At 34.1% G+C, this 25,807-nt stretch overlaps 1 protein-coding gene across 1 annotated transcript in view; it reads right to left on the bottom strand.

The window, feature by feature from the left end:
• Positions 1 to 25,807, bottom strand: part of Cep162 (centrosomal protein 162) — an 83,853-nt gene that overhangs the window by 35,662 nt on the left and 22,384 nt on the right. The window contains exons 7-18 of the mRNA XM_026411356.2: positions 24,122 to 24,240; positions 22,580 to 22,610; positions 21,789 to 21,905; positions 17,161 to 17,352; positions 16,593 to 16,674; positions 12,584 to 12,863; positions 11,363 to 11,621; positions 7,108 to 7,241; positions 6,153 to 6,380; positions 5,500 to 5,640; positions 3,701 to 3,813; positions 1,874 to 1,979 (exon numbers count right to left, since the gene is read on the bottom strand). Coding sequence (XP_026267141.2) covers positions 1,874 to 1,979; positions 3,701 to 3,813; positions 5,500 to 5,640; positions 6,153 to 6,380; positions 7,108 to 7,241; positions 11,363 to 11,621; positions 12,584 to 12,863; positions 16,593 to 16,674; positions 17,161 to 17,352; positions 21,789 to 21,905; positions 22,580 to 22,610; positions 24,122 to 24,240 — 1,802 coding nt within the window. The remainder of the gene's footprint in view (positions 1 to 1,873; positions 1,980 to 3,700; positions 3,814 to 5,499; positions 5,641 to 6,152; positions 6,381 to 7,107; positions 7,242 to 11,362; positions 11,622 to 12,583; positions 12,864 to 16,592; positions 16,675 to 17,160; positions 17,353 to 21,788; positions 21,906 to 22,579; positions 22,611 to 24,121; positions 24,241 to 25,807) is intronic.

Genomic DNA, 25,807 nt, shown 5'->3' with positions numbered 1-25,807 from the left:
CTGTTAAAGTTCAGGCCTTGACAGTGCAGTGGGTGCACGCCTGTAATCCCAGAGATTGGGGAGGCTGAGGCAGGAAGATGGCAAGTTCAAAATCAGCCTCAGCAATTTAGTGAGGCCCTAAGCAACTCAGCAAGACACCGTCTCTACATAAAATATAAAAAAAAAGGGCTGAGAATATGGCTCAGTGGTTAAGAACCCCTGGGTTCAATCCTCAGCATCAAAAAACAAAAAAACAAAACAAAATAAAACAAAGTTTAGGCTTTGTGGTTACTGAACCGGAGACCTGAAGAGCAAATACTTTCACTATCAGGTTTTTACTCCTCTTTATTTTTGGCCCCCTAGAGATTTTCCTTCCTTTCATGTTATTTACTATATTTTATCCAATACTTTTTTGGGGTATTTTGGTGAAAATTCAATCTTTTTAATTTGTCATAAAATGTTCAAAACAGAACTTTTAAAAAGGTCCCTAAACAACAATTTTTGAATGAAGACTGTACTATATTATACTATATTCTTCCAACCTTTCATCTAAAGTATGGCAAAACTAATTTGTTTTAACTTGATAATTTTTGAGGCTCACTAGTAAGGGGTAGTAGGTATCCAGTCATTTATTTATTTTTTTCAGTCATTGATTAGGCACATTGGTATAAAGAATAATTCTATACATGCATGCGCAAATGCTTCTGAAGTTCCCTCATGAATTCATATGTGAAGGTGCATTTTACATGCTACAAAAATCTGTTAAACATCAATTATTAAATTATGTTACATTTAGATTTCTAAGTGACCTAATTGTACAATAAATTTCTTACTAAAAACTAGTACATAATTAAAATTTTTCTATTTACATAATCATTCAAACAGATTGAAATGTTTTTTTTCAGTTTAGTGGTATGCCTTTTTATGGGAGGGGAGGGGAGAAGTAACTCTACACAGGATGTTTGAAAAATGTGGCAGAGTGGCTTTGTTAAAAATGATTGGTGGGTGCTATGAGCATATAGTTCCTGGGGACACAAAGCATGTAAGTATACAATACTTCTGTTTAAAATGAAACTAATTTTGATATAGTTTCATGTCATAAACACCTGTTGAAAGAAGATCCAATCTAAATATAGTATTATGTTGATTGTGCTAAAGTTATGGTCACATGTAAACTAAATGCTAATCAAATATTTGCTCTTAATTTTTATTTTATTTCTTTCTGGTACTGGGGATAGAATCAAGGCCTCATGCCTGGTAGGCAAGTGCTGAGCCATATTCCTAGTCTCTGAATTTTAAAATGGCATAAATTTAAAAACAGTCTTATGGTCTTATACATAAGGTGTTCCCAAGTGAGACAATGCAAGAAAGTTTGCAGGTGAAATGACAGTTATGAGAGTTGTTTTAAAGAGTGTATTAATCCAATAGGGATTAACTGGGCAGATAGGATGTAGCAGGAGGAGATGGGTCATGACTTTGGGGTATATATTTTTTTTTTCCTGGTGAGGAACTCTTTGCCTCCTGGTTGTCATGTCGTGAGCGGCTTTCCTCTGCTACATCTTCCATCATGATGTTCTGCTACATCTAACACAAACAGCTATGGAGATGGCCATCTATGGACCGAGACCTCTGAAACTGTGAGCCCCAAATAAACTTTTCCTCCTCTAAGTTCTCTTGTGAAATCTTATGGTTACAGTAGTGAAAAATTTAATTGTGAAATCTTATGGTTACAGTAGTGAAAAATTTAATTATGAAATCTTATGGTTACAGTAGTGAAAAATTTAAACAAATACTTTACTCATCTAAGTATTATAAAAACAGATTTTTTTTGACACATGTGGGGATTCTTATGATATTTACTGTCACTAATAGTTAAAATCCTTATGCAACTTACCTGTACCACCCGAAGTTCTGCTAATAGATCTGAAAAATTTTGGTTTCTGGTGGGTTCTGAATCTTCAACTGCATGAGACACGAATCGACTTCTGTGTATCTGTTCTCTAATTTATTTTAAAAAAGAGATCTCTTTTTTATGAGGTACTCCTTTAAATACAAAATATTAAATATATTTAATTTAAAAATTAAAATACTAACCTACAAAAAATGGGAAATGCTTAATTTCATATAAAATAATTGAAATCCTAAAATTATTGGTTTATTTGCAATATAAAAATATTTTCTCCCAATTTTCAGAGGAAAAAAAAATCAGTGGTGCAAAAAAAAATGTGCTGGCTGTTAATTTTCTTTGGTGTTAAGGTACTCTTTGTCCCACTGTTTTACACTCCTTTCTGTGGAACAAAAATTGCCAATTTTATTCATGGAAACTAACAAAACCAAACATTATTTTAGACCTCAGATTCAATTTTTCTGTTTTTCCAGATACATTATATAAAGAGTTTAAAAATTTATATATTACCACCAAGCTCTAGTACACTAAAGAAACTATTTCATCATGAAAGTTCACTTAGAGCTTAGCTTTGGCATCCTACAATAGTTCTTTTTACAGGCCAGGTAGTGTAAGATATGACAGTTTAAAACTCGTTATGGAAACATCTAGAAAGAAAGCAAAGATAACTGCTTTCATGTATTAGAACTGTGCTGATCATCATACTTGGCTTTGGTTACACTACCCAGAAAAATGGGCATTTTTAATTTTTTAAATTTACACAAAGGTGTCCTGTTTTGCAACCCATGTGGCTGCTAGTTTTGTCTGCTATGGGGTGTGCCTTCTTCTACTTTGCATGAAAGACCAATATGAGCTAATGGCAGCCATGCCTTTTTTGCCCTAGGCTCATCTAACAACCACCAAAATGGAAGAAGACTATGAATAAACATAATCAACTTATAATATTTATGATCAAAGAAATTTTTCCTAATAATGGTCCTGTCTGAGTGATTTAGTGTTTATATATAATAGTGTACAAATACTAATCATTTGCAAAAAGATAGCATCCTAGCTTTTCCATATTTGTGGGTTCAGCATTTTTACTTAATATCTTAAAGCTGGAAGTAGTAACATCCAAAAGACCTTATAATCAGAAATATGAGTAAGTAAGTGCTGGTACTCCATTGCCTTCTGTGGTAAGTGTTCACTGATATCAACTCACAGGTGTCTCCTCCTCTGGAGAAATGCCCTCAACCAAATGGTGATCCCTAGCTCAGAGGATATCTCCTACTCCTTCCCAGCATCACCCAGTAAGTGCCTGAGGATGCCCTCTGGTACAATCTATTCTCCCGAGCTTCCTGGAGGGAACAGAAAGAAGCCAGGCTCCATCCAGTAGAAACCATATTCTTACCTACTTTCTCTCTCCCTTTCCCAACTTGTTTCTCTTGTTCCCCTTTTCTTGAGGATAAGTTATTCCACAGCACATCACCTTCACAATGATCTCCATCTTAGGTTCTGTTTCTACAGAGCCTGATTTAAGACTGAAGTGATCTTGTAGACTTGCATCTCAGGCTTAATGACTGATCAAGAGAAACACTATCTTCAATTTTCTGAAAATGATGTCATACTCAAGTATGAATATGTTGAAATAGTACTAAAATATGTACTAGTCATCCAATATGCAAAAGTTACTAAACTGGATATCAGGGTATAAATAAAAATAAATGTGAAAATAAGTAAATATTATTTCTAAGTAAAAACTAGTCTATTATTAACATACTAATGCTTAGAATGAGTCTAAATATACTTGATTGTAAGAATTTTAAAAGGACTTACTTTAAGGAGGCTAACTCACTGAATAAACTCTGGTTTTCCTTAAACATTCGTTCTTCATTTTTCTTGTTTTGGTCTTGGAGATCTTTCACTTGATTATATAAACGTTCATTTTCCTTTTGAAAAACAGAAAATTGTATTTTAGTTAAAAGTCAGTAGTACTTATATAATATACTTGTAATAAATAAATCTTTTAAATATTTTTATCTTTGAAATTTCTTTGAGTATGTAAAATCTTTTTCAAATTTTTTATATTGTCTTAGAAGACTTTGTGTCTAAAAACAATTATTTCCAAAATGTTTAAAATGCTTGGCTGAAAAGCTGTGAAATTTAATAAAGCTTAAGAGCTCTGTATCTTTAACACACCGAATTTCAAGGGGTAAGTGAGAGGGTCTCTGAAGGTATCATAACATCCCAACTGTGTTGGCCAGGGAAGGAAGGCCCAGTGGGACACTGTATCCTATTGTTTCTGTCCTGAAAGCCGGAGGTGGAGTCGGGGGGATCACTCCTGGAAGAAGACTCTGGAAGGCCAGCTTCCAGCAGTGAGATAGACAGTCAGATGTATCCATAATGGGTATTCATTCTTATATCTGAAACTGATAAAAGAGTTAAAGACCTAGTGTTTCTGAAAGTTGTCAGGACAAGGCAGAGCAAAGAACAGACCCATTTAACATTGGTGTTTGAGCTAAAGAGTGACTCAAACCAGCTGAGATCAGAGGGAGAAGAAAAAGTTCCAATTGACATTTAAATTCTCTAACCTACCAATCTCTTTAAAATTAAGAATGTGATAAAAACCAAGGGATTTTTGAAGATTCAGTGAAAATTATGGACTATCTGTGTCTTAGACTAGTGCCTGGAAGATGGCACTTACGTATGTACATAATTAATGATACCCTCCAAGTGCCCAGATAATATTGTATTATCTTCATGGGAGAGATGGTTGACATCCTTTGGGTCTCATGAAATATTATAAATTCCTGCTTAATATGGCAACATTAGAGGGCAGATAAAGAATCTGAATAGTTTTCACTCAAAGATGCAGTGTGTTTGATAAAATCTGACTATTTAGAGTGTAGAAAAGCTTTTTTAGGTGTAGAAAAGCTTTTGTTAAAATCTGTGTGATAATGCATGGTTCAGTGCTCATATGCTAGGCATCAAAGGAGACAAATGTAATAAATGAGGAGATGTGGAAAGGAATAGGGATAAAGTTCATGCTAGAGATCACTCAGCCTTCCTTATCTGTTAGGGCAGCATTACCAAGATTCCATTACACATCACAGACATGTGCCTTTGTAAACAGGTCTTCTCACAGTAAACCAAAAAAACCTGTTCACCTTTAGGGCCTTACCAACTGATTTCAGATTTATATTTCTGAATATAAGAGCAAAACTAGCCAATATTTTTACTATGAAGCATTGTTGAAAACTAAAGAAAAATATAATAGTTTCTAAGGAACATGGCTAAAAGTGTACCTACTAGAAGCTAAATTATACTGTCTTATTTGATTTTACCATTACCTTATGAGGGAATACTATTACTGTTATCCCTCTTTCACCAATAAAGAAACCAGCTTAGAGAGTGAGGGGATTTTCCCATGTGTGTACTCTAAGTGGCAGAACTAAGACTCAAAACCAGGCACTTTGAATCTAGAACCCATGCGCTTAGCCACTAATTCTGCCACTTTAGTCAGAAATAACTAAATAGTCTAATTATTACATGGGCACAGAAATATTTTAATATGCCTCATTTTTATAATGTAAGGATTAAAAGCAAATCTGCCATATCCTAAAGAATTGCCACACCTGTTGATATCCTTGAAGAAGTGTCTCTTGTTCTTGTATTTCTTTTTGGATTTGCTTCAATTTTTCTCCAGTGACAGGATCAGTTATGTCTCCGAAATGTAACCATCTTTGTTTTCTGCTTGTTTCTTCAAAGCCACTTAACTTTGAGAAAATGCAGAAATTGTTTTATTTGGGAAGGGAAATGATGCAGCGAGAAGTTAAGAAGAATAATAGAAAACACCAAGTGCTTAGACCTAAACTGTCGTAAAATACTGACCACTCAGTATGTAATGTAACTATAGTTAAATCATCAGTGATATTTTGTGCTGATGTCTCTGGTAAGTGAAGGATCAGAAAAGTTACAGAGAAATTCTCAGAATCGAGAACTTCCATATACCTTCTTGAAACTTAAGATTTCTCTGAGGGTCACAATAAACTAACAGATTTGTTTTAAAAAGGACTGCTAACAGAGGAAAGTCAATTAAAATTTAGACCCCTCCCTGCTGTGGTTCAATTTACACTCTTGTAAGGAAGTATACTCTGGCACCATTTCCATATCTTCTATAGCAAACATAACAATTTGACAGAACCAAAATCAAGTATTATAGTGCGTTTAGCAAGGAGTACAGGTTTTTTCTTTTTTAATAAATAAAAATAGAACAATGTGTTAGTACCTTGGCTTGAAGAATATAATTTTCTTGATTCAATTTGAGTATCTCTTTTTCTTGCTCTCTTTTTTGTTCTTCCAACTTACTTTCTAGTTCTTTTTCTTTTTCTGAGAATGTGACTTTAATTTGCTCAATTAGGGCCTGTGCGCCCCTCCATTTCTCCTCTGCTTCCTGAACTCTTTTAAACATGAATGATTCTTTCTCCTTGTTTTCACCACAGTATCCTGAAGAATCCTTTTAAGGACAAACATTACTTCATTATAATGGTTTTACATACAAAATTCAAAAACTGGCACTTGTAAAAAAAAAAAAAAAAGGACACAAAGAATAAAAATAATAGGACTAAAAATGCTGTTACATAGAATAGCATCAAGAGGGCTTAGAATATCAGTCTTGAAGACAAAGAAATTTCACATGTTATTTTTATATATTAGCACATTAATCATATATAATGGATTCACTGTGGTATTTCCATATATGTATATAGCATGCACTGATACAACACTGTTATTTATTTATATTCCCTTGTGCATACTTATTTGATTCCTCATTTGTATAAATGCTTATTATACTGTAATCACTGTTTTTTAATTGATTTTTTAAAATACATGGCAGCAGAATGCATTACAATTCTTATTAAACATATACAGCATAATTTTTCATATATCTGTATATAAAGTATGTTCACGCCAATTCATGTCTTTATACATGTACTTTTTTTGCATTACAATTCTTATTATATATAGAACCACATTTTTGCACATCTCGGTTTTTATATAAAGTATTCTTATCTTCATACATGTTTTTTGGATAATGATGTCCATCACATTCCACCATCCTTGCTAATCCCCTGACCCCTCCTTTTCCCTCCCACCCCTCTTCCCTATCTAGAATTCAATTTAGTTTTGAAATGATTTTTGAATGAAAAAGTTATAAATTCAATGTGAAATTTAATACCTACAGTCTGAAGCTGAACATAAGAATCAGCTGCTGTATGATCTTCAGACTTATTAGGAGTGGTCAGGCAACCTTCACTTTTGGGAGTCAGTTTATTCAAAGTTGCAGGCTTGATGAGTTTTGTTTCAGATAAGATATCTAAATATTGCAAATAATGGATGAAAATGCCACAAATGTAAAGTTGATGTCCATTCAGCAATTATGTAACAATAAATATGAAAACAGTAGGAACACTAAGATAAATGGAGAATCTCCAAACAGGCTGATGAACAACAGGGCAACACAGCTGTGTTACACTGATAATTGTGCTCAAAAGAACTGCCACCCTTAATAAACATTCTTCTCAATGTGACACAGATGGCTAAATGGCCCAGAACATATCACATAGCAAATGGAGCTAAATAAATGTGAGGAGAGTGAACTGGGATAACTTCATGCTTTATTACTTTTAAATAAATTATTCTTTTAAATGTGCACAATAAGGAGTAATAATTTCTAAATGATGAATCCAAGAGCATAAAACACCTGATAATATTATGAAGAATTTTAGTTCAAATTAAATGTGTCTTTTAGAAATATATAACAAGATATTATATTATCAATAAAACAAACTACATGGAGGACTTTATAATAGTTAATCTGATTTTAAAAGGTTAATAACACTGCTATAATATCATAGTAACATATCAAATCATAAAAAAGTGATTAACATATATTCTGATTCAATATTTGCCTTCAAGTTAACTTATGAAAGCCTAAAGAGCAGAAATAATTCTAAGGCCAATATACCACTCAGCTAATAATTAACATTTAGGGGAAATACCTAGACAGGATCTTAAAGCCCATATTCAAGTATTACAGATCCTGAACACCCAATAAACACTATCTGATTGCCTTAGAGGTAAATGAAAAATTCAGAATTTATAAGAATTTCTTCAAGATGCTAATATTTTAAATGTACAGCTTACTTTTTCATTAAATTATTATACATGTGCTTCATATCAGACCAGGCAGCTATGAAGAGCTAAAAAGACTGTTGTCTGCCAGTCTTTTTACAAAGGGACAACCTGGATGCCATTAATATTGGAGGTTTGAAAATGAATCTGAGAGGGGTTGGAAGTCAAATAGGGATGTTCCCAGTGAGATGTGGCTATGAAAATATCTCATTTTAGTAAATAGAAAAATATGAGTTTAGAACAGCACGTATACTGTAATTTAGACAGACAAGGTAGGTAGGTGGGTTAACTACAATATCTATATTCAGTGGCTGAGAAGCTCACCTTTGATTGACTGATTTACTAGAAACTGAACCCAGGGGCTCTACTAAGCTGTATTCCCAGACATTATTTATTATTATTATTTTTTTAACTTCTAGGTGGACACAATATCTTTATGTGGTGTTCAGGATCAAACCGAGTTCCTCACGCATGCCAGGTGAGCGCGCTACCACTTGAGCCACATCCCCAACCCTTCTTAATTTTGAGACAAGATTTTGCTAAGTTCCTGAGGCTATCCTTAAACTTTCAATCCTCCTGCCTCAGCCTCCCGAGTTGCTGGGATCACAGACATGTGCCACCATGCCGGGCTTCTTACAGATTTAAGCATAAATAAGTCTAATATCATTTAAAGAGAATGTGTAACGTGTGATATATTTAATTCTTATAAAATGTTTTGTCCATTTATCCATGTCTACCTGTCCCCTTCCTTCCATTTGCTCATTCACACTTCTTTTAAGATATCAGAGAAGCCTAGAATCACATTCACCATGCATGACACCAGTGTTTCTGAGAAATTCTAAATTATTGCTTCTTCCTTTTTACTTTCTTACACTTTTGAATTTTAAATGGGAAAGTTTTCCTTTCATGAAAATAAAATTAGTCTAAAAATAAAGACACAGGAGTTAAGAGTCAAAGAAAATGCAGAATAAAAAGAGAAACAACCATATGGCAGTTACTGCTCGTTGCTGATCTCTTCTTCCTTCCTATTAATAGAGACCAGTTTTAGTCCTAGGCAGGGCAGTAGTGTGTTCAGTTAAACATACATGACTCCTTAAACTCTATGCAACTGAGGGTGGCCACAAGATCAAAGTTTTGGCCAATAGATGGGAGCAGAAGTTTCCTACATGGGGCTTTCAGGAAAGTGATTATTTTTCTGATTAAGAAGCTGACAATTTGACTGCCATCTACTTTTTCATTCTACTTCATGGACAGGGCCTGAAGGCTAACCCACCATTTTGTGAGAATGAAGACAGGTCCTATACTATGGATTTTGTAACAGTAAAGAAAGGATCTGGTTTCCTGCACAGCTGTACCAGCTCTGAACTGCCTATCTCTGTACTCTTTGTTACATGAAAATGAGAAGCCTTTTATTTGGTTAAGCCCCATTAATTAGACTTCTTTTTCGTTTTAAATGATGTTGATTCCAACTGCAATTTCTATTCTTCTGGAATTTTAATCTCTGAGTCTGCTTCCTGGAGAACTCACCTGTGACAACAACTATTTCAAAAGAATAAAACTCCTGTGTAAAATTAACCAAGTGCTGTAGGCAATTCTTCAATAAAAAGATTTTTAAAAATAATTATAGTTTAATGAGAAAAAGTACTTAAGTATAATATCAGTCATGGGCTACCATTATACTTTAATGTATTTTTATTTTGGTAGGCACTGTAAAACTTTGAAATATGGAAAAATAAGTTTATTAACTTTACTCATAAAAGTATTGTTGCATTCATCTATCATTCCTCTTGTTTCTTTTCCACTCACTGTGATATTACTTCTGTCTTCATTCTTAGGGATGTCAATATAGTAATTGGTGATCCTTTCAGTGCCTTAGCTTTTTATTTCTTCATCTTCTGTCCAATCAGCTACTCACTCCCATTGACATTGTCTTAAAGGTAATACAGAGACTTGGACTATCACTTCCTAATCTGTCTTAGGAGTCTATTGGACAATTACTTTACATCTTTTTGCTCCTATAGCATCCAATTCCTCTTTCCCATCTTCACTTCATCTACTGACATTTTCTATTTCTCAGAGAAAACTGAAGCAGAAGGAAACATCCACATTCTCTTAACCACACAGATCCACGTACCAGCATATTCTCCCTCCCTGTCTGCTTCCACAGTTCCCAGGAGGTAGGAACTACACACGTTCCTATCTAATGCCAATCCTTTTACCTGCACCATTAGAATTCTTCTACTCAAAGATATTGCCCTGGCGATTATTCCTTCTCTTTACAATTCTTTCCTTTCTACTTAATCTATCTTAATAGGATACAAACATACTATCATTTCTCCCATTAAGAACAAAGCAAAGCAAAGCAAAAAACAAATCTTGATCACACCTCCCAAATCACCTACTCTCCCATTTTTTGGACTGCCTTTTATAGCAGCTTTCCTCCAGGGTGCTCTTTGACTTGAAGCATTAATTCCACTCTCCCTATTCCCTCCTACTGCTATTCAATTTGCCTTTCACAGAAACCGCTCTTCTGCTGTACTGAGGACCAGCTCCTTACTAAAATCAAAGCCCAATTCTGAGTCCTCACCTTTCTTTTTACCTGTTGGCAGCAAATGACAGAGAATAAGCCTTCTTAATACACTTTCTTCACTTGGTTTTCAGGATTTTCCATGTTGTCAGGTCTCCAACCCCACAGTCTCCTTTGCAGGTTCTTACTCTTCTTCCTGATCTATTAAGTTTAGCATGCCTATACCTCTGGCCTCGGTTTGCTTTTTTCCTTTTAGTTTCTCTGGTATTCTCACAGTGAGTTTCTTGACTTAAAAAACCATCTCTATTATTTTTTTTGACAACTCCCAAATAATACCTACAGTCCGTACTTCACTCGTGAACTCCAGACTTTTATATCTACTTCCTTATCTCTGCTTCCATGCCAAATATATATCTCAAAATTTATCATTTCAAAAACCAAACTCCTGGTCTTTTTTTGGCCCCAAATTTACTTTACTTTACTATAGCTTTCCCCATTCCAGAGGATAGTAACTCCATTATACCAGTTGCTTGGGCCCAAAACTTTAGCAACCCAAAAGTAGTTCTTCAGATTACTGGCTCTGCCTTCTAAGTATATCCTTATCCATCCATCACCGTCACTGCCACTAACCTGGGTAAAGCCCTGTAATTTCCTGTACATCACATCTTCCAGGAAAATCAATGTATATCTTTAATAAGAGTATTTCTCCCCTAAGAAACAAGTAAAATAATATACCATAGGCACAGAATTCTATTTTGAAAAGAATACACTATTACCTTTTTTCCTAGCTTGATTTGAGGTAGAAATGGATCTAAAGTTCTTGCCTCTCCCAATGTCCTTTGAAGTTTTCTTTTCAAAGGTAGAAAACATCTTGAGTGATGAACTGGGTTTGCCATAGCCTGAGCTCCTAACGGATGCATATAATCCACTCTGGGGTTTTCTTTTAAGCAAAGGAGGTGCACTTCTGGCCTTCTTGTATGGCACTTGTTTACCAGTTACACTTCCTTCTCCAGAACTGAATTGAGATCTAAAAGTCTGTATACAATGAACACAAACTCTTTAGTGTCTAAATGAACTTTAACTACTGTTGTTAATGAACATTTAACAGATGGCAAAATAGTAATTATCAAATAATATAGTTTGCAAAAACAAATTAGTAAATTTCTCTAAAATTCATCAGAATTTAAGCATTTAAAGCATATGTTCAAAGTTAGTATTAAAATGAAGTAATGCAAATAAATAAAACAGATTAGCTTGCCTGAAAGCAAGACATGATTACCAAAATGAACAGAGAACATATTGAGATATTTGAAAACTTTCTTTTCTCTAGACTTTCTTAGATGCTTTAAAAATTGTATTAGTGCCCTCCCTTATTCCAAAAAGAATTGGAGATGATTTATAATACACAATTCAAAATTATAGAATACACGTAGAATATCTTGACCATGGAAATTATAAAGCAGAAAAGATAAAAAAAAAAAAAGAGACAAATGAACTCCTATAAAATGCCAACTTATTTAAGTGCAAACTTAAAAGTCTTTATGGAAAAGACTGAACAATGAGTGCTATACTGATGAATAAACATTTTCTTAAACTATTCAAATTCTGGACTATATGTACTAAAAAGACACAAAAGTATAAAGAATGGCTAAGAAAGCTAATATTATAATTATAATGGTATTTTTGAATTGGGGAAATGGCAGGTGGTGGTAATAAATATCACCCTCACTGAGAATCTCCTGTGGGGGTTCGTGTGTAATCAACCCCACTAGCTTATACTTATTTTTAGTATTTATATGCTTTACATAATTTTTTAAAAAAGAAAAATGAAATTATTTTTTAGTTGTACACAATATGTTTATTTGTTTTTATGTGGTGCTGAGGATCGAACCCAGGGCTTTGCATGTGCTAGGCAAGTGCTCTACCGCTGAGCCACAACCCCGGCACATAACTTCATTTTTCAATACAACAAATCAATTTAGATTATAAACACTTACTTTGTTCGTTCTGTCATCCCGAGGTAATAATGAAGTATCAACAGATATTTTTTTCTTCAAAATATCAAGGTACATTTTATCAATGTGTTCTTCCATAGCAGTTACCACTGGACAGCTATTTTTCATACTTTCATTTGTTGTCTTTTGTAAAATCACGTTCTCATTTTTGTCAAAATATTGGTTCACGTGTCTTGGGTCTTGAGACATAACATTTGCATTCATTTTAAGGGGTAAAGAGCTAACATATTCAGCTTCTTTACTATCAGTCACTTTCTTAGAACTATAAACAAAAACAGGATACAGAGAATAAACTCTATGTAACACAATTCCTCAAATATTAGTTATACACACAGAGATATACACACTATAAGTTGCTGACTATCCAAATTAAGTTACAAATGTTAAATACATTATTTACAATTCTGGTTAACATAGGATACTCACATAGTATCACATAACTGTTTTTAATTTCAGATCATTTTCATGCAGCAGAATGGAGTACTATGCAGTATAATATATAAGTGACTGAGACCTACTTTAAAGAAGAGCCACAAACAAGACTAAGATTATGTTTTTGCTTAAGAAAAACATAATATAAATTTAAAAATGAACTTTTTGTAATGAACTTTTTGTCCATAACTTTTTATTAAGTCAGCATGCATTTGAAGCAGAAAAAACATTTACACATTTCTGGAATAAACTACAGAGGTAAGTATAATTTATGCCAAGGAGACAGAGTATAAACACTAAGAAGCATAAAATGTAATCATAATATGGAAATTTTTAAAGCAGAACAGAAAAAAAATCAATAGATCTTAAAACCATTTCTGTAGTTTAAACTACTTAAATAAAACAATTCAAATAATTAGCTATTAAAAATCTGGAAAATACACCTTAAGGAAATGTACTAAATTTGGTTAAATACCAGAAAACTATGGGGACTTCAAAAAATGAGAATTGTTATTTTCAAATTATTTAATCACAATCAGTCAATTAAGTCATTTAATTTTATAATTAATGAAATAAGATTCAAGAAAAGTATAAGAGGCTACTAATTTCCCATATATGGACTGGCTTCCTAGTAATTGCTAAACTTAAGTAGTTGGAAATCATCAGAATATGTAATAGTGCTTTCCTTCTTCACAGCAGCAGAACCTAATCAAGATTGTTTTCCGTTCTTGTTGGATATTAAGTAAATAATACTTCCTTGCTACTTTTCATCTAGATGAAGCTGTTCACTAGTTCTTGCCTTTGGAAATGTAAATGCTAGGATGACAAGAAATCAATGCAGTGGCTTAGTGGTCAGGTTGTGGGTGGGAGGAAACTGATAGCAGAGTCTGAAGATCTGTTTTACAGTACAAAAACACATGCTAAACTGTCACCTACAACAGCTTATAAAGAAGAGCTTCTTTACCTACTAAACCTGGAGTACTAAGATAAATGGCTGGACAGAACAGATTTTACTCCCGTCTACTACTGGCTGCTTTCACTTAATAAGATATACAAAAAAAAAAAAAATATGGATGAGCTCCAGATATATTGTTCCTTATAAACCAGACCAGTCTAAGGGAATAGACAAGAGTCTAGAAACTCGGGGCCCACTGGATTCACTCTCTATGTCTGGACCCATAGAATAAGATTCAGCGTTGATAAATGGTATGAGAAATGAGGTTTTATGAAACATCTCAGTCAAAAAGAATTCATCAGTCCCTTGGCAATGAAGATATCCATTTCACATTAAAGGTTCTATTTCCCAAAATATCCAAAGAGCTGCAAATAAATTGAGAGCAAAACCAAACAAACAACAAAAAAAAGAGTTTCAAGGAACCCTAGATGTAAAGCAGATTTAAAACCTTTGTCTAGCAAAGAACTTTAAGTACAATTACTGGCATATGGATCTAACTGGAATCAAACAGATCAGAAGGTTACTAAAAACTTTCTGAAATCACTCAATCCTATTTGAAACAAAACAAAAATGCAAAATGTCAGCCACTGGGAGCACTAAAACTACCTATAGGCAGGAAATGGATTGAGAAAGCAGTGTAGCCCCCAGGTCCTCACAAAACCTACTTTGGTTGGGGCCAATGGTAATAACATACAAGCTGAATGCTCCAAAGATGGGAGCCAGGGGCTATCCAGAACAATATCTTGCAGACTAGAATAACTTAATCAAGGAAAATCTCCATCCCCAAAGTGGGGGGTCTTTACAAAGTCATTCCAGTGTTTTCAAAGTTGCAACATTGGTTGCTGTGTTTTCCTCATACTTTCCTTTTCTGAATAGGAGTATTTGTTGTAGTTTCATCATTATATACTAAAAGGAAGCATATAACTTGCCTTTTTACTTCATCCATTGGTGGGCAAGGTGGAGCCACACCCAAACCTGATGGAGAGGACTGCGCTTCATCAGGAAATCCTGGTCCTTCAAATGGAGGCAGTCCTGAGTGGTACTTTGGGCTATCTGCTTTAGGGAGAAGATGAGTGTGTCTATGTGTGAAGAAGAGTGAAATGGAAATTTCATTATTAGAAGGGTATATTCTGACAGAGATAATTACAAAACTAATTTGCTTTCTTTCTAGGCACAGAAGCAAACCACATTTCTCAACCCTCTTGGACTGGTTAGCTAGTTAGATATGTTCATTTTTACCAAGAGAATGTGAGCTGACATACTGTGGCCCTTCTGTGTTGAGGCCATTAGAAGAAAATCATTCTCCTTTCCTATAAGCTTGCTGGGTGATGACCAGCAAGATGACAGAAACAGCCCCAGTCATGAAATGACTGTGTGGAGCTGAGCCCTACCCTCAACCCCACTAACACACCTCCAAACAACAATGCTCAGTGAGCAGTCTCCCCTTTAAAAATACTCCTAGCACTAAAGTGGAAGAATACTATATTTAGCAAGAATTTTAGTGTAAACTTCACTATTATTTCCTCTCAATAGGCCAAATGTGGAAATAATGACAAGAAATCACTTCCATGTACATTTACATGATGAGAAGTAGTGCAGGAAGGACTCAGATGTGCCTGTTGAACACAAAGGAGCAAGTGACTAGATGAAAGTCTCACAGAAATATTTCATAAAGATCAAAGATCTGACAACACAAATGGTTAAAGATTGCCTGTGTTCTCTGGTTACAATCATTTGAGCTTGGGTAATTTATTTATTTTAGCTTTCAAACAGTTTTCTTGTCTGTCAAACAGGAATAATAATGAACTATGCCCATGGGGTTGCCTGAAGGGTTAAATAATGTATGTAAATAACTTCGCTTTGTACCTGTGCATGGTAAGCATGAGAAATGTGAGCTGTTGTGACCACCATCTGGTTCTTATGAGAGTTCCACCACTAGGTTTGGCTTAATTCAGGTTTATGATTTTAATGATGAGAATGAAGAAGCTTATCTTATATGTTATGAGGATCATGTGACATGGGATGTCACACTGTAAATGCGACATAAAATGCAAAGATTACTGTAAAGTGCTATTCTGTGTTGAAGGATCACATTGGGTTGCATACTTTTCTATTAAACTGTACTGGCAGTAAAGCATTTTTATGAAGTCCTTTTCTCGTGTGATCAGAGAACTCACCCTGTGAGATTATGGCCAGTCTATGACTAAATCAAAACTTACTGGTTTATAAAGAAGCAAACCACAATAAAATTTACTTTCCCAAAACTGTGAATAAACTCCTCCTATTCTATTTAAAGTTGAAGAGATTGTATTTTTCAGTGAGGAGCTTTAGTACTAATTAATAGTAGGAACTTTCTTAGTAGCAAATTTTTTTAGAGTAGAAGAATTTTGATAATTAACGGAATGAGAATAAATACAAAGAGCATGCAGAGGCTTCTAGGTAGATACACATGAGTAATTTGGACATTAATTCATTAGGAAGGAGTAAGTGGAAAAAAAAAACGATTGCACAAGTTTCCAATGACAAAGCAGTACACAAATAAGCAAGTAAAAACTCAATGAACCAATCAATCCACCTGCACAATACATTCCAAAAAATTCATACCTGACAGGTTGTAAATCAAGACCAGTGATCCCAAAAGAATCTATTCTGATAGGTTTCATTAGTTCCTCTACTGTGGGCAGATCTAAGAGGGAAAAAAGTTAAAGGAGAAACCTAAAACTGAAAGCCAATTAATTTTCATTTTCTCTTGCACAATAAACCCAGCTTCCCACCATAAAGTGTTTGTACCAGGAAAGTGTCCTTTGATATTTATCAAATATCAAAATCAAATACATATTTCTAATGTCAATATCAGATTTATATTTGTTTGCTAAGTATGTATTTAGTTGAGATCTTAAAAATCTTTAATATATGTACATTAAAAGTAAATGTCAACTGAGTTTTAATTTGATCAAAGCATATTAGAAGAGGAACTGAAATTTTATTCTGTTTGATTCTTTTAAGTTAAAGCAATGATTCTGGATTTCATCTGAACAAATCCTTCAAGTTCAGAAACAAACAATCACTTAGACAAATTATTATTTAAACTACACTGGAAAATATTTAGAGAGGGTTTCAAAAGGTTGAAACTTATACCCATCCATCCACCCACTCACCCATCAGCTTTTACCAGATTCAGTAGTAGAGATGTTTTTTGAAGACTCTTCATTTTCTTGAGGATGATCTTTCACTGAGTTTTTGATATTTTCTACTGTGATACTCTCAGTTCTTTGTTCTTCTGCATCTTCTAAAGAATGAGCTATATGACAATAAGCATGATGTAGGGCTTCAATGTCACTATTGCTCTGTCCATAAGACAGGCCTATTGAAATAAATATAAATTCCTAGGTATAATTACATCATAAACACATGAGAAATATAAAACACTATTACCCTTTCTTAATCCAATTAGGAATGGTGAACAAGGCTGTAGGACAATAGCAACATTATAAAAGCACAGCAAAGTGGAAACCTACATAATCCACGACTATAGCCTACCAATATAAAAATCACAGCAGGCTCAATAACTGCACTTTAGCAACTTGAGACCTATCCTGACAAGGTGACTGTAAAGTCTGACCTCACTAGTTTCTGCCCTCTCTTCCCATTATCCTTAAGCAACCTCTTTGCATTGTTTAAAACTGGATAAAAATTTCCTAAACTGATACATTCTTTTGAAGGATTCTACCTTTCCCTTACTGCTACCATTCTCTCTCTTCTTTTTCCCTCTCTCCCCCCCCCCTCTCTCTCTCTCCTGTTCCAAACCATCTTGTAGTCTGCAGTTTTTTCAGTTACAATTTATTCTTCTCACTGTGCAATCCACTATATATTCCAACAACTTGCTAAAGCTATTGTAATCCAAAGTAATTTCTTAATGGCCCAATCCATCCATCTTTAGTACTTTTCAAATCTGTGAAACACCTGCCATTGTCCTTTTCCTACTGATTTGTTTCTTCTTCCTTTCTTTGCCATGGTCTGCCTACAAACCTGAGGGCTGCTTATCCTGGGAGGTGGGGTGTCTATCTTTAGCTCTTTAGCCCTCTTTTTTACCCTTCTGTTTTTTTTTTTTTAAGATGACTAATTCCATCGAGTCCCTTAAATTTTTAACTATTACTCATATACTCATGTCTCCCCAATCTACATCTTTTGTCCTTATCTCTTTTCTAAACAAATTCTTTGAGACCTTTAGATTATCAGATAAGTACATCACATCAAACATCAAATAAATAACATCAAATAAATTTATTATATCCCTCTCCCTCACCAAAACTTGTTCTACTGTATTTCCTATTTTAGCTAATGAGATTATTATTTACGCAGTTACCCCAAATAGAAACATTAATGTCACTGTTAACTCTTCCTTCTATTAACCTTCTCTTCCTACCAGCTGACAAATAGATTCTACAAGGAACAATTTGAAGAAACGAATCACAATAATAATGTCAGATATTAGAGTGTTTTCTTAACAATTTTTAAATATTCATTCCTAGAAGAAATTTCAAAATTAGAGAATAAGTCATAGAAGAGGGGAAAAAAGTGAAAGAAATAGGGTGACCAGTCTTCTCTTCCCTTGATATTCATAGTTAATTGTTTAAAAATTTATACGTGTGTGTGTGTGTGTGTGTGAGTGTGTGTGTTTATACTTTAAACTGTATAGTGCACACCTCTGAAGGGGTATTTTCAACTCTAAATGTAAGAAACAGTTGACTGCCACATATGAGTGTATAAGAATACCTTATGGTGAAATTTCTTTCTAGCTAATGCTTCAGGTCACCAGGGCTATTTGGAATACAGTTTGAACAGAATTAATAAGAGTTAAGGGGCAGAGATTTTCTACGAGGACATGAGGAAAAAGATCTCGCCTGTTAAGCTGAACCGGACTTTCCCTCTAAACCACCAGTTACACTCAGAGTAGCACTACTGAAAGAATTTTTACGGAAAAAAGAAAAGTACAAAGTTTTCTGTCCTTTACAAATATATTAGTTCACTTAAATATTTGCTAAATATTCATAAAAGAAATGACTCTGATGGTGAATGTTTGCACCCAATTTAATGGGTATGAGGTGTCAGAGGAGCCTCCAGGGTTTAAAGCAACAAAAGATCAAACATGCAGAAAAATAAATGACCTGAAAGTTAGAAGGGGGATAAAGACATATTAGGGGCAGCTCAAAAACAGCAGGGAAAGGTACTTTTTCCTAACCTGAGTCCTTTATCAGTCATATTAAAATTAATTCCATGAACATGAAAAATTAACTTTTCTTCAGGCATTTTAGGAAAAAAAAGTGGAAGGGGGGAGGCTTACTTATCTACCTCTTAAATTAAAAAGAGAAAACTATGTAATTATTTTATACATATTACAAGTAAAAAGCTTCCTATATTTTTCAAATTTAGAAAATTGAGAAGTGTCAAATCCTGTTTTTCAGAGGAAACGGCCTAGTTTCATGGAGCGACAGTATCATTCTGTGACACTATCCAGTCATGCAGCCATAGCACAAAATGGTACTTGCCTGGGAGACAAATGAAAGTAAGGGAAAGGTTACACCTGGCTTGATGCTAAGAAAATCTCATTTTTATATTTGATAATGTCTTAATACAAAAAGTATAGAGAATTTCACAAATGATATCACTAATAAGAGAATCTTTGACAATATTTTAATCAAACCATCTACTTATTATTAAGAGAAACATGGTAAACAACAACCATCAAAATTATCAGTTTTAATACCAAGTTCAGATGCTCATTTGAAGACTTCAGACTGTAATTTTGAAATACACTAAATTTAATATTTCACAGCCCCAAAGTGCTTATACTATATCCTTCAGGTTCTATATTATAGCAGACGGTGATAATCTTAGCACTGTACTGCACATTATCTCTATTGACAATTATAAGACCTCATCTTAAAGAAGAAATAGGCTTAGAGTAATTGTCTGGTGTCACACAGCTGGTAAGTGGCAAGGCTAGGACTATGAATCCATGTCTAAATGATAGAAAATTCATGCTCTACTATCTTCTAGTAATTGACTAATCAAAATATTTCAGTCAAGAACATTTAAGAAACAAAACTTAAAAACTACAGCTTTTTACACATTAGGCCATCTTAGAATTTCTGTGTTTAGTAATATACTTCTCATTTTCGAGTTTTTAACAACCCACAATAGCAGTTTTCCTACTGTTATAAAAATAATCAGTTTTTCAGGGAAAATCTTGGGTTCCACAGATGTTTGGTTAGCATCACACACAAAATTATGCTTTGGAACTTAATCATAATAAAACCTGATCTTCCTACTCATGTAATTTCCAAAACAGTGGTATTTCGAAGACATAATATTTTTGATAACGTTTGCCTTCTCTTGTTTTTATGCATATCTTAAAATTTCTCTGGCTATCCTCCACATATGAGCTTCTTATAATTACTTCTGATTAGAAAAGTTGTAGTTTTGCATTGTTTCATTAAAATAATTCCTGTCTGCTTACTGAATACTGTGCAAGTCAACTATCATCTATGTGGCATATTTATTCAAATAAATAGTAGCAAGGCTGAGGGGCATGGGCTCTGCACACACTTTCATTATGGTAGAAGAGTCAGCTGGTCAACAAGTGAGTGACATCCTTGATGGAAAAATTCTGTCTCATACAAAGATCTAATTTTTTTACTTTTATATCTATATTTGAAGATGAAAGAGGGTTCAACAAATCCAGACAGTGATGACTTTTGGAAGTATAGTAACTAGAAATAAGAGATTTGACAGGACATTGTGGGCTGGGTCTTCTTTTGTTTTCTGGTCTGGTTGCTGATTACATGAGTGTGTTTAGTATTTAAAAATTCATTAAGTTACACTATTATGATACATGAACTTTTCTACAGGTATACTATACTTCAGTAATAAAAAGAAAACAAACAAAAAAATAAAATAAAAATGAAATGCAAGCTGATGTTTAGAGTTTGTGATTACTGTTCTTTTATCCAAGTGTCTGAATAAGTTTAGTTGACTAATAAATATCCTGAAAGATTGCAAAGCAAGCTGATTAAAAAGTTCCCATTTGCAACTATTCATGTGGTAAACCAAGAATATTTTTTTACTATACAACAAAAACAACATATACACACAGTGGAAGACTGACAGTATTGTGAGAATATAACAAAATTTTCAAAAGACCATTTTATTGTTTTCACTAATTTCATAGGTAAATGTTACCAATGTATCTTTATATTCTTATATTGAGAGAGAAATAGCATTTTGCCTATATAGAGAGTTCTATATGAAATTTCAACCAGAGATAAGGGTTTCACTGCTTGAAAATGTTTGAGAAAGCATTGTCTCAAAGATCTTTTGAGACCAAAGCTTTAAGAAAGATTAGTTAGTTATATCCTAGGATTTGGGGATGTAACCTAGTTTTTTACTAAAGAAAGGAAACTGTGGAAAAGAACAGTAAGGCAACGGTCCCATTTCTTCTACACATGGCAAATTAAACTGAATAGTTTGGAAAGGCACAGCAAATTAATATTCACTTATACTTTGCTTCAACAGCATCATCCTTATAAGTAATTATTTAACCATGCTCAACTTGATGCATCAGCATTAAGTGTCACATTAGCAAGTTCTGATTCAATTGTTAAATACCATAGAAAAATTTAATTAGAAAAAAGATTTAAAATTTTGTCAACATGGTTATTTTACATGTTTCCCTAGGAATGAAACCAATTAGTCATAAGGTATTCCATATTTAGAGAATAGAAAACTTTTCCCTTTTACCTGTTCCTGTCATTTCATTTTCAGTCTTTTCTGGTAGGGCCTCTGGCTTAGTTGTTGCTTTATCTTGTTCATCAAGGTTTACCTCTTCAATAGAATCTAATGAATCAAGCAGCACAACTGGAAAAATATAAAAGAAAAAAATATAAGCAACATAGAAATGTGTGTGGTTCCTTTGATCAATAAAATTAATCATTTACATAAAACAAAATAAAATGCATAAAAACAGATGTTTATACATAAATGGTATATAATTTGGGGGGGGGGTAGGGGATAACCAGGGACTGAACTCAGGGGCACTCAGCTGCTCAGCCACATCCCAGCCCTATTTTGTATTTTATTTAGAGACAGTCTCACTAAGTTGCTTAGTGTCTTGTTGCTGAAACTGGCTTTGAACTCTTGATCCTCCCATCTCAGCCTCCTGAGCCACTGGGATTACAGGTGTGCACCATCACACCTTTCTAAGTGGTATATAATTTTATATGTATGTGTGTATAAATATATATATATGCACCAAAAAGTAGGCTAATATCTGCATACATATTTATGATTATATACAGGTCTGATGTGTATTTATAAGTGGAAGGCAAAGGGCCTGAGAAAAATAACAAAAAGGAAACATTCTTAAATGTAACACTGGATTGAAGATACGCTCATGATTAAGAAAAGTTATGAAGTTTAATTTCTTAGAGACATTTACAAACAAAAGAGTGATTTTTCAGAATTATTTCGATAGAATTTTGAACACACTGATTTTTGGCCAACTAAAACACGTGAGTATACATAATATTTACCATTAGCCAGCATACCGGTTTTCTCTTCTTCCTAATTTAAAGGATAAAAATAATTATATAGTTCATGAAATCAAAAGTAGATAAAACAACTTCAATGCAAACAGTTACAAATTTGAAAACCAGCGCTTTACTCCACTGTGAGAAGATCAGAAACCGCTTTCTAGGTTCCTGTCACCACTCTCATTCACTGATAATTTTCCAAGCCTAAGGGACTATAGTTCTGAAAGAACTTCTAAAAATCTCTTTCAAACCTTGCCAATTACTAAAACGAATTTAGTCCTTAAAAAGCCTTGCTTAAAATATCTAGGTGTCATGTGCTCATTTACTTTACTCAAAAATTCTGGGTTTTTTTGAACATTAAGATAATAGAGTTACTTCAAACAACAGCCTACAATCATAACATTGCCATTTTCCCCTTATCATTCAAAATTATAATCAAATAACATACACTCCTTGTTTCATCCGTTTTAAAAGACAAAACTTTTTAGAAAGCCAAGCCACCAAATGGAAAGGCAGATGAAGGTCTTCAATATTACAAGTTCCTTAGAGTATGTTTTCTAATTAGTATCATCTTATTGCCCACCGGATTAGGCAGTGGGTATGGTCCTCTCATTAACAGCAGTGCTTTAATTTCTTCCTGTTTTGACTAGTACGCAGACAGCTCTCTATAAGCCCTCCATACTTAGGTTGACACATTTTTATGTAGGTAGATTTTCTTGATACATTGTACTACTGTGCCTTCTACTGACTTATTATTTTTTTATAAAATATTATAATGGCCATATTTCAAATAAAAATCCATTAAATTGATCAAGGCCATATCAATCTTTGTGTTATTTCTAAGCTTATTTTTTCCCCTCAGAGTGAGTGACATAAGTTACTCAAGGATAAATTATCAAGTAAACTTGAAGATAGGAGTATTTATGAATACCCCCAATTTTTTTTCTCTTCAAGAGAGTCTATGGTTTTGTACATGTTCAAATCATCTAGCTGTAACATACAGTTCCAAAAGAGACTACATCCAGAATAAGAATAACAATTAGCAATTACCCTACTAGTTAGCTCACTAACTTTTCAAAGATAAATTCTATTCAGTTGGCAATAGCCCTGAATAAATCTTGAAGAACTGAGAAATGAGAGGATTAGAGTATGGCACTGCTGAATTTCAGATACTAATGTTACCAATAACAAATACTGAGAAATGGTATTTGTTATACTTCACAAGGACAAGACCTACTAAAGAGAAATGTAATTTCAGATACAAGTTTAAAAATAAGTTTTACATTTTAATTGTTTGAATTTCTAAAGCTTGATTTAAGGAAATAATCTGGCAAAAAACAACTCATAAATTCACTGATACTTTGATTTTGTTCTTTAGATTTTACATTAAATTGATATTCTGAGTTAAGAAAATGTTTGAGTCTCAAAAGACAAATAAGTTTACAATATTGAACAAGACTATGAAGAACCCCCTATATGGCAATAGTCATCCAAATTGATAAAAGAAGTAGCAAAACTGTCAAATATATAATCAATGTATACCTGTTTGGGTACATTTATTTTTTCTGATTTGAGATTTTCCTTGGAATGAGTCTCTTCATCTTTAGAAATCAAAGGTACACCTATATCCTCTGCATCTTCAAAATCATCCGTGTAATTTTCTGAAGGAAATAATTTTAAAAAGTACAAGAATCACGCTGTCAAAAAAGTCAAATTCTGGGTAAAGATTGTTGATTTCCAAAGGCAGAAGTCTGCATGAGAACAATTTATTGAGATATTAACATAAAGTAGGTTTAAAGAATATGTTTTGCAAAGATTTGATAAGAGTTCAATTTATAAGACTATCTTGGGTTTATTTCATTTTTTTGTACTTTCAAATAGTTCTAAGCTTTAAATTTTTAAGCTTTTATATTACCCAGTTGAAAATTTATAGAGCTGTCTAAAAAATTTTATATCATTTTAAATAAAAGTTTTAATTTTGTTTCTTCAAAACTTAAATCTCCAGTTGATTATTTATAAAAGGCAGCACTTTTGTGAGATCTTGACACTCTTACAAAGGTTGGATTTTTCTTACTTTGATTTTTTATTTTGATCTCAGCAGGTATCCCTGCCTGTAATCTTTTAATATACTTTTGAAAGATCTCTGACTTCTTGGCTAAAGACTCAATGTCTCAGTGGCTCTGCAGCAGAAGCAAAGGTGTCTCCATTAGCCTATTTATGGAGAATATGGTGCATACTTGGCCAGGATCTCTTCACCGATTTTTCAAGTTGTTTACAGCTCTTAAATCAAAGGATTAATTAAGACTTGTGGGTTGAAAAGGAGCACCCCTTTCAGAGTGGTACCATTTTGAAAATGAATGCCATCTTAGTTGTACTTTTTTTTTTTTTTTTTAAATTACATCACAGTGAGGAACAGGATGGCCTCATAGGAAAAAGACTGCATGGGTCCTATGCTGTTGCTTCTGGAATAGCTTTTACTCTTCTCTTACATGCAGAGGACAATGTAGATGCAATTAATACTGGAAGAATGAATTTGAGAGGGCTTGGAAGTTAAATAAGGATGTTCCCAGTGAGATCTTGGTATAGAAATATGTCTACTTTATATCATAAAAAATGAGTTTGGGAGAGAAGGAAGATGGCAAGCCAGAGGGAGGCAGCTTCGTAATCCAGATCTACTTCTTAATTCAGATCTCACTAAGCGGAATACTGCATCTCAAGAGTGTTAGAGGAACCTTATGCAGCTGCTTTCGAGCAGAAATCACCAGCACTGTGACCCCGAGCAGGACTCCTGGCTCCCAATACCCAACCCCTCAAAGTTCTAGCCAATGCAGAGCTTGAGAGCGCCTTAGCAAAATCACCTATCAGCACATCTGCAGAATTCCCAGACTTCACTCTGCTCCCATGCAGGACACTCAGCTGCTACCTACCCCCAGCACAACGCCACCACCCAGCTGCCCCAACCCCACCCAAACACCAGCTGGCCAGGTACCAGGTTTCCAACTTCCCCCTCTTCCTAGTGGTGGAAACCCAATAGTAGTTGCCCAACACAAAACAACTCTCAGTTGTACGCAGTATGACCAGGACACTGCTCACGGGAGCCCCGGTGTGGGAGTTCCTGCAATTGGGAACTGCTATAGGAGAGGAAGATGGGGCTAAAGTTTGGAGCCTAACAGAGAGACCAGGAACTGGGAAATCTCCAAGAAAGATAGGGAGATAGTACAGGTGCTC

This window comes from Urocitellus parryii, chromosome 8, assembly GCF_045843805.1.
Source record: "Urocitellus parryii isolate mUroPar1 chromosome 8, mUroPar1.hap1, whole genome shotgun sequence".
In the NCBI taxonomy this organism is placed as follows: Eukaryota; Metazoa; Chordata; class Mammalia; order Rodentia; family Sciuridae; genus Urocitellus; species Urocitellus parryii.
Note: the sequence above shows the minus strand (reverse complement) of the source record. Positions and strands in the feature narration are given on the sequence as shown.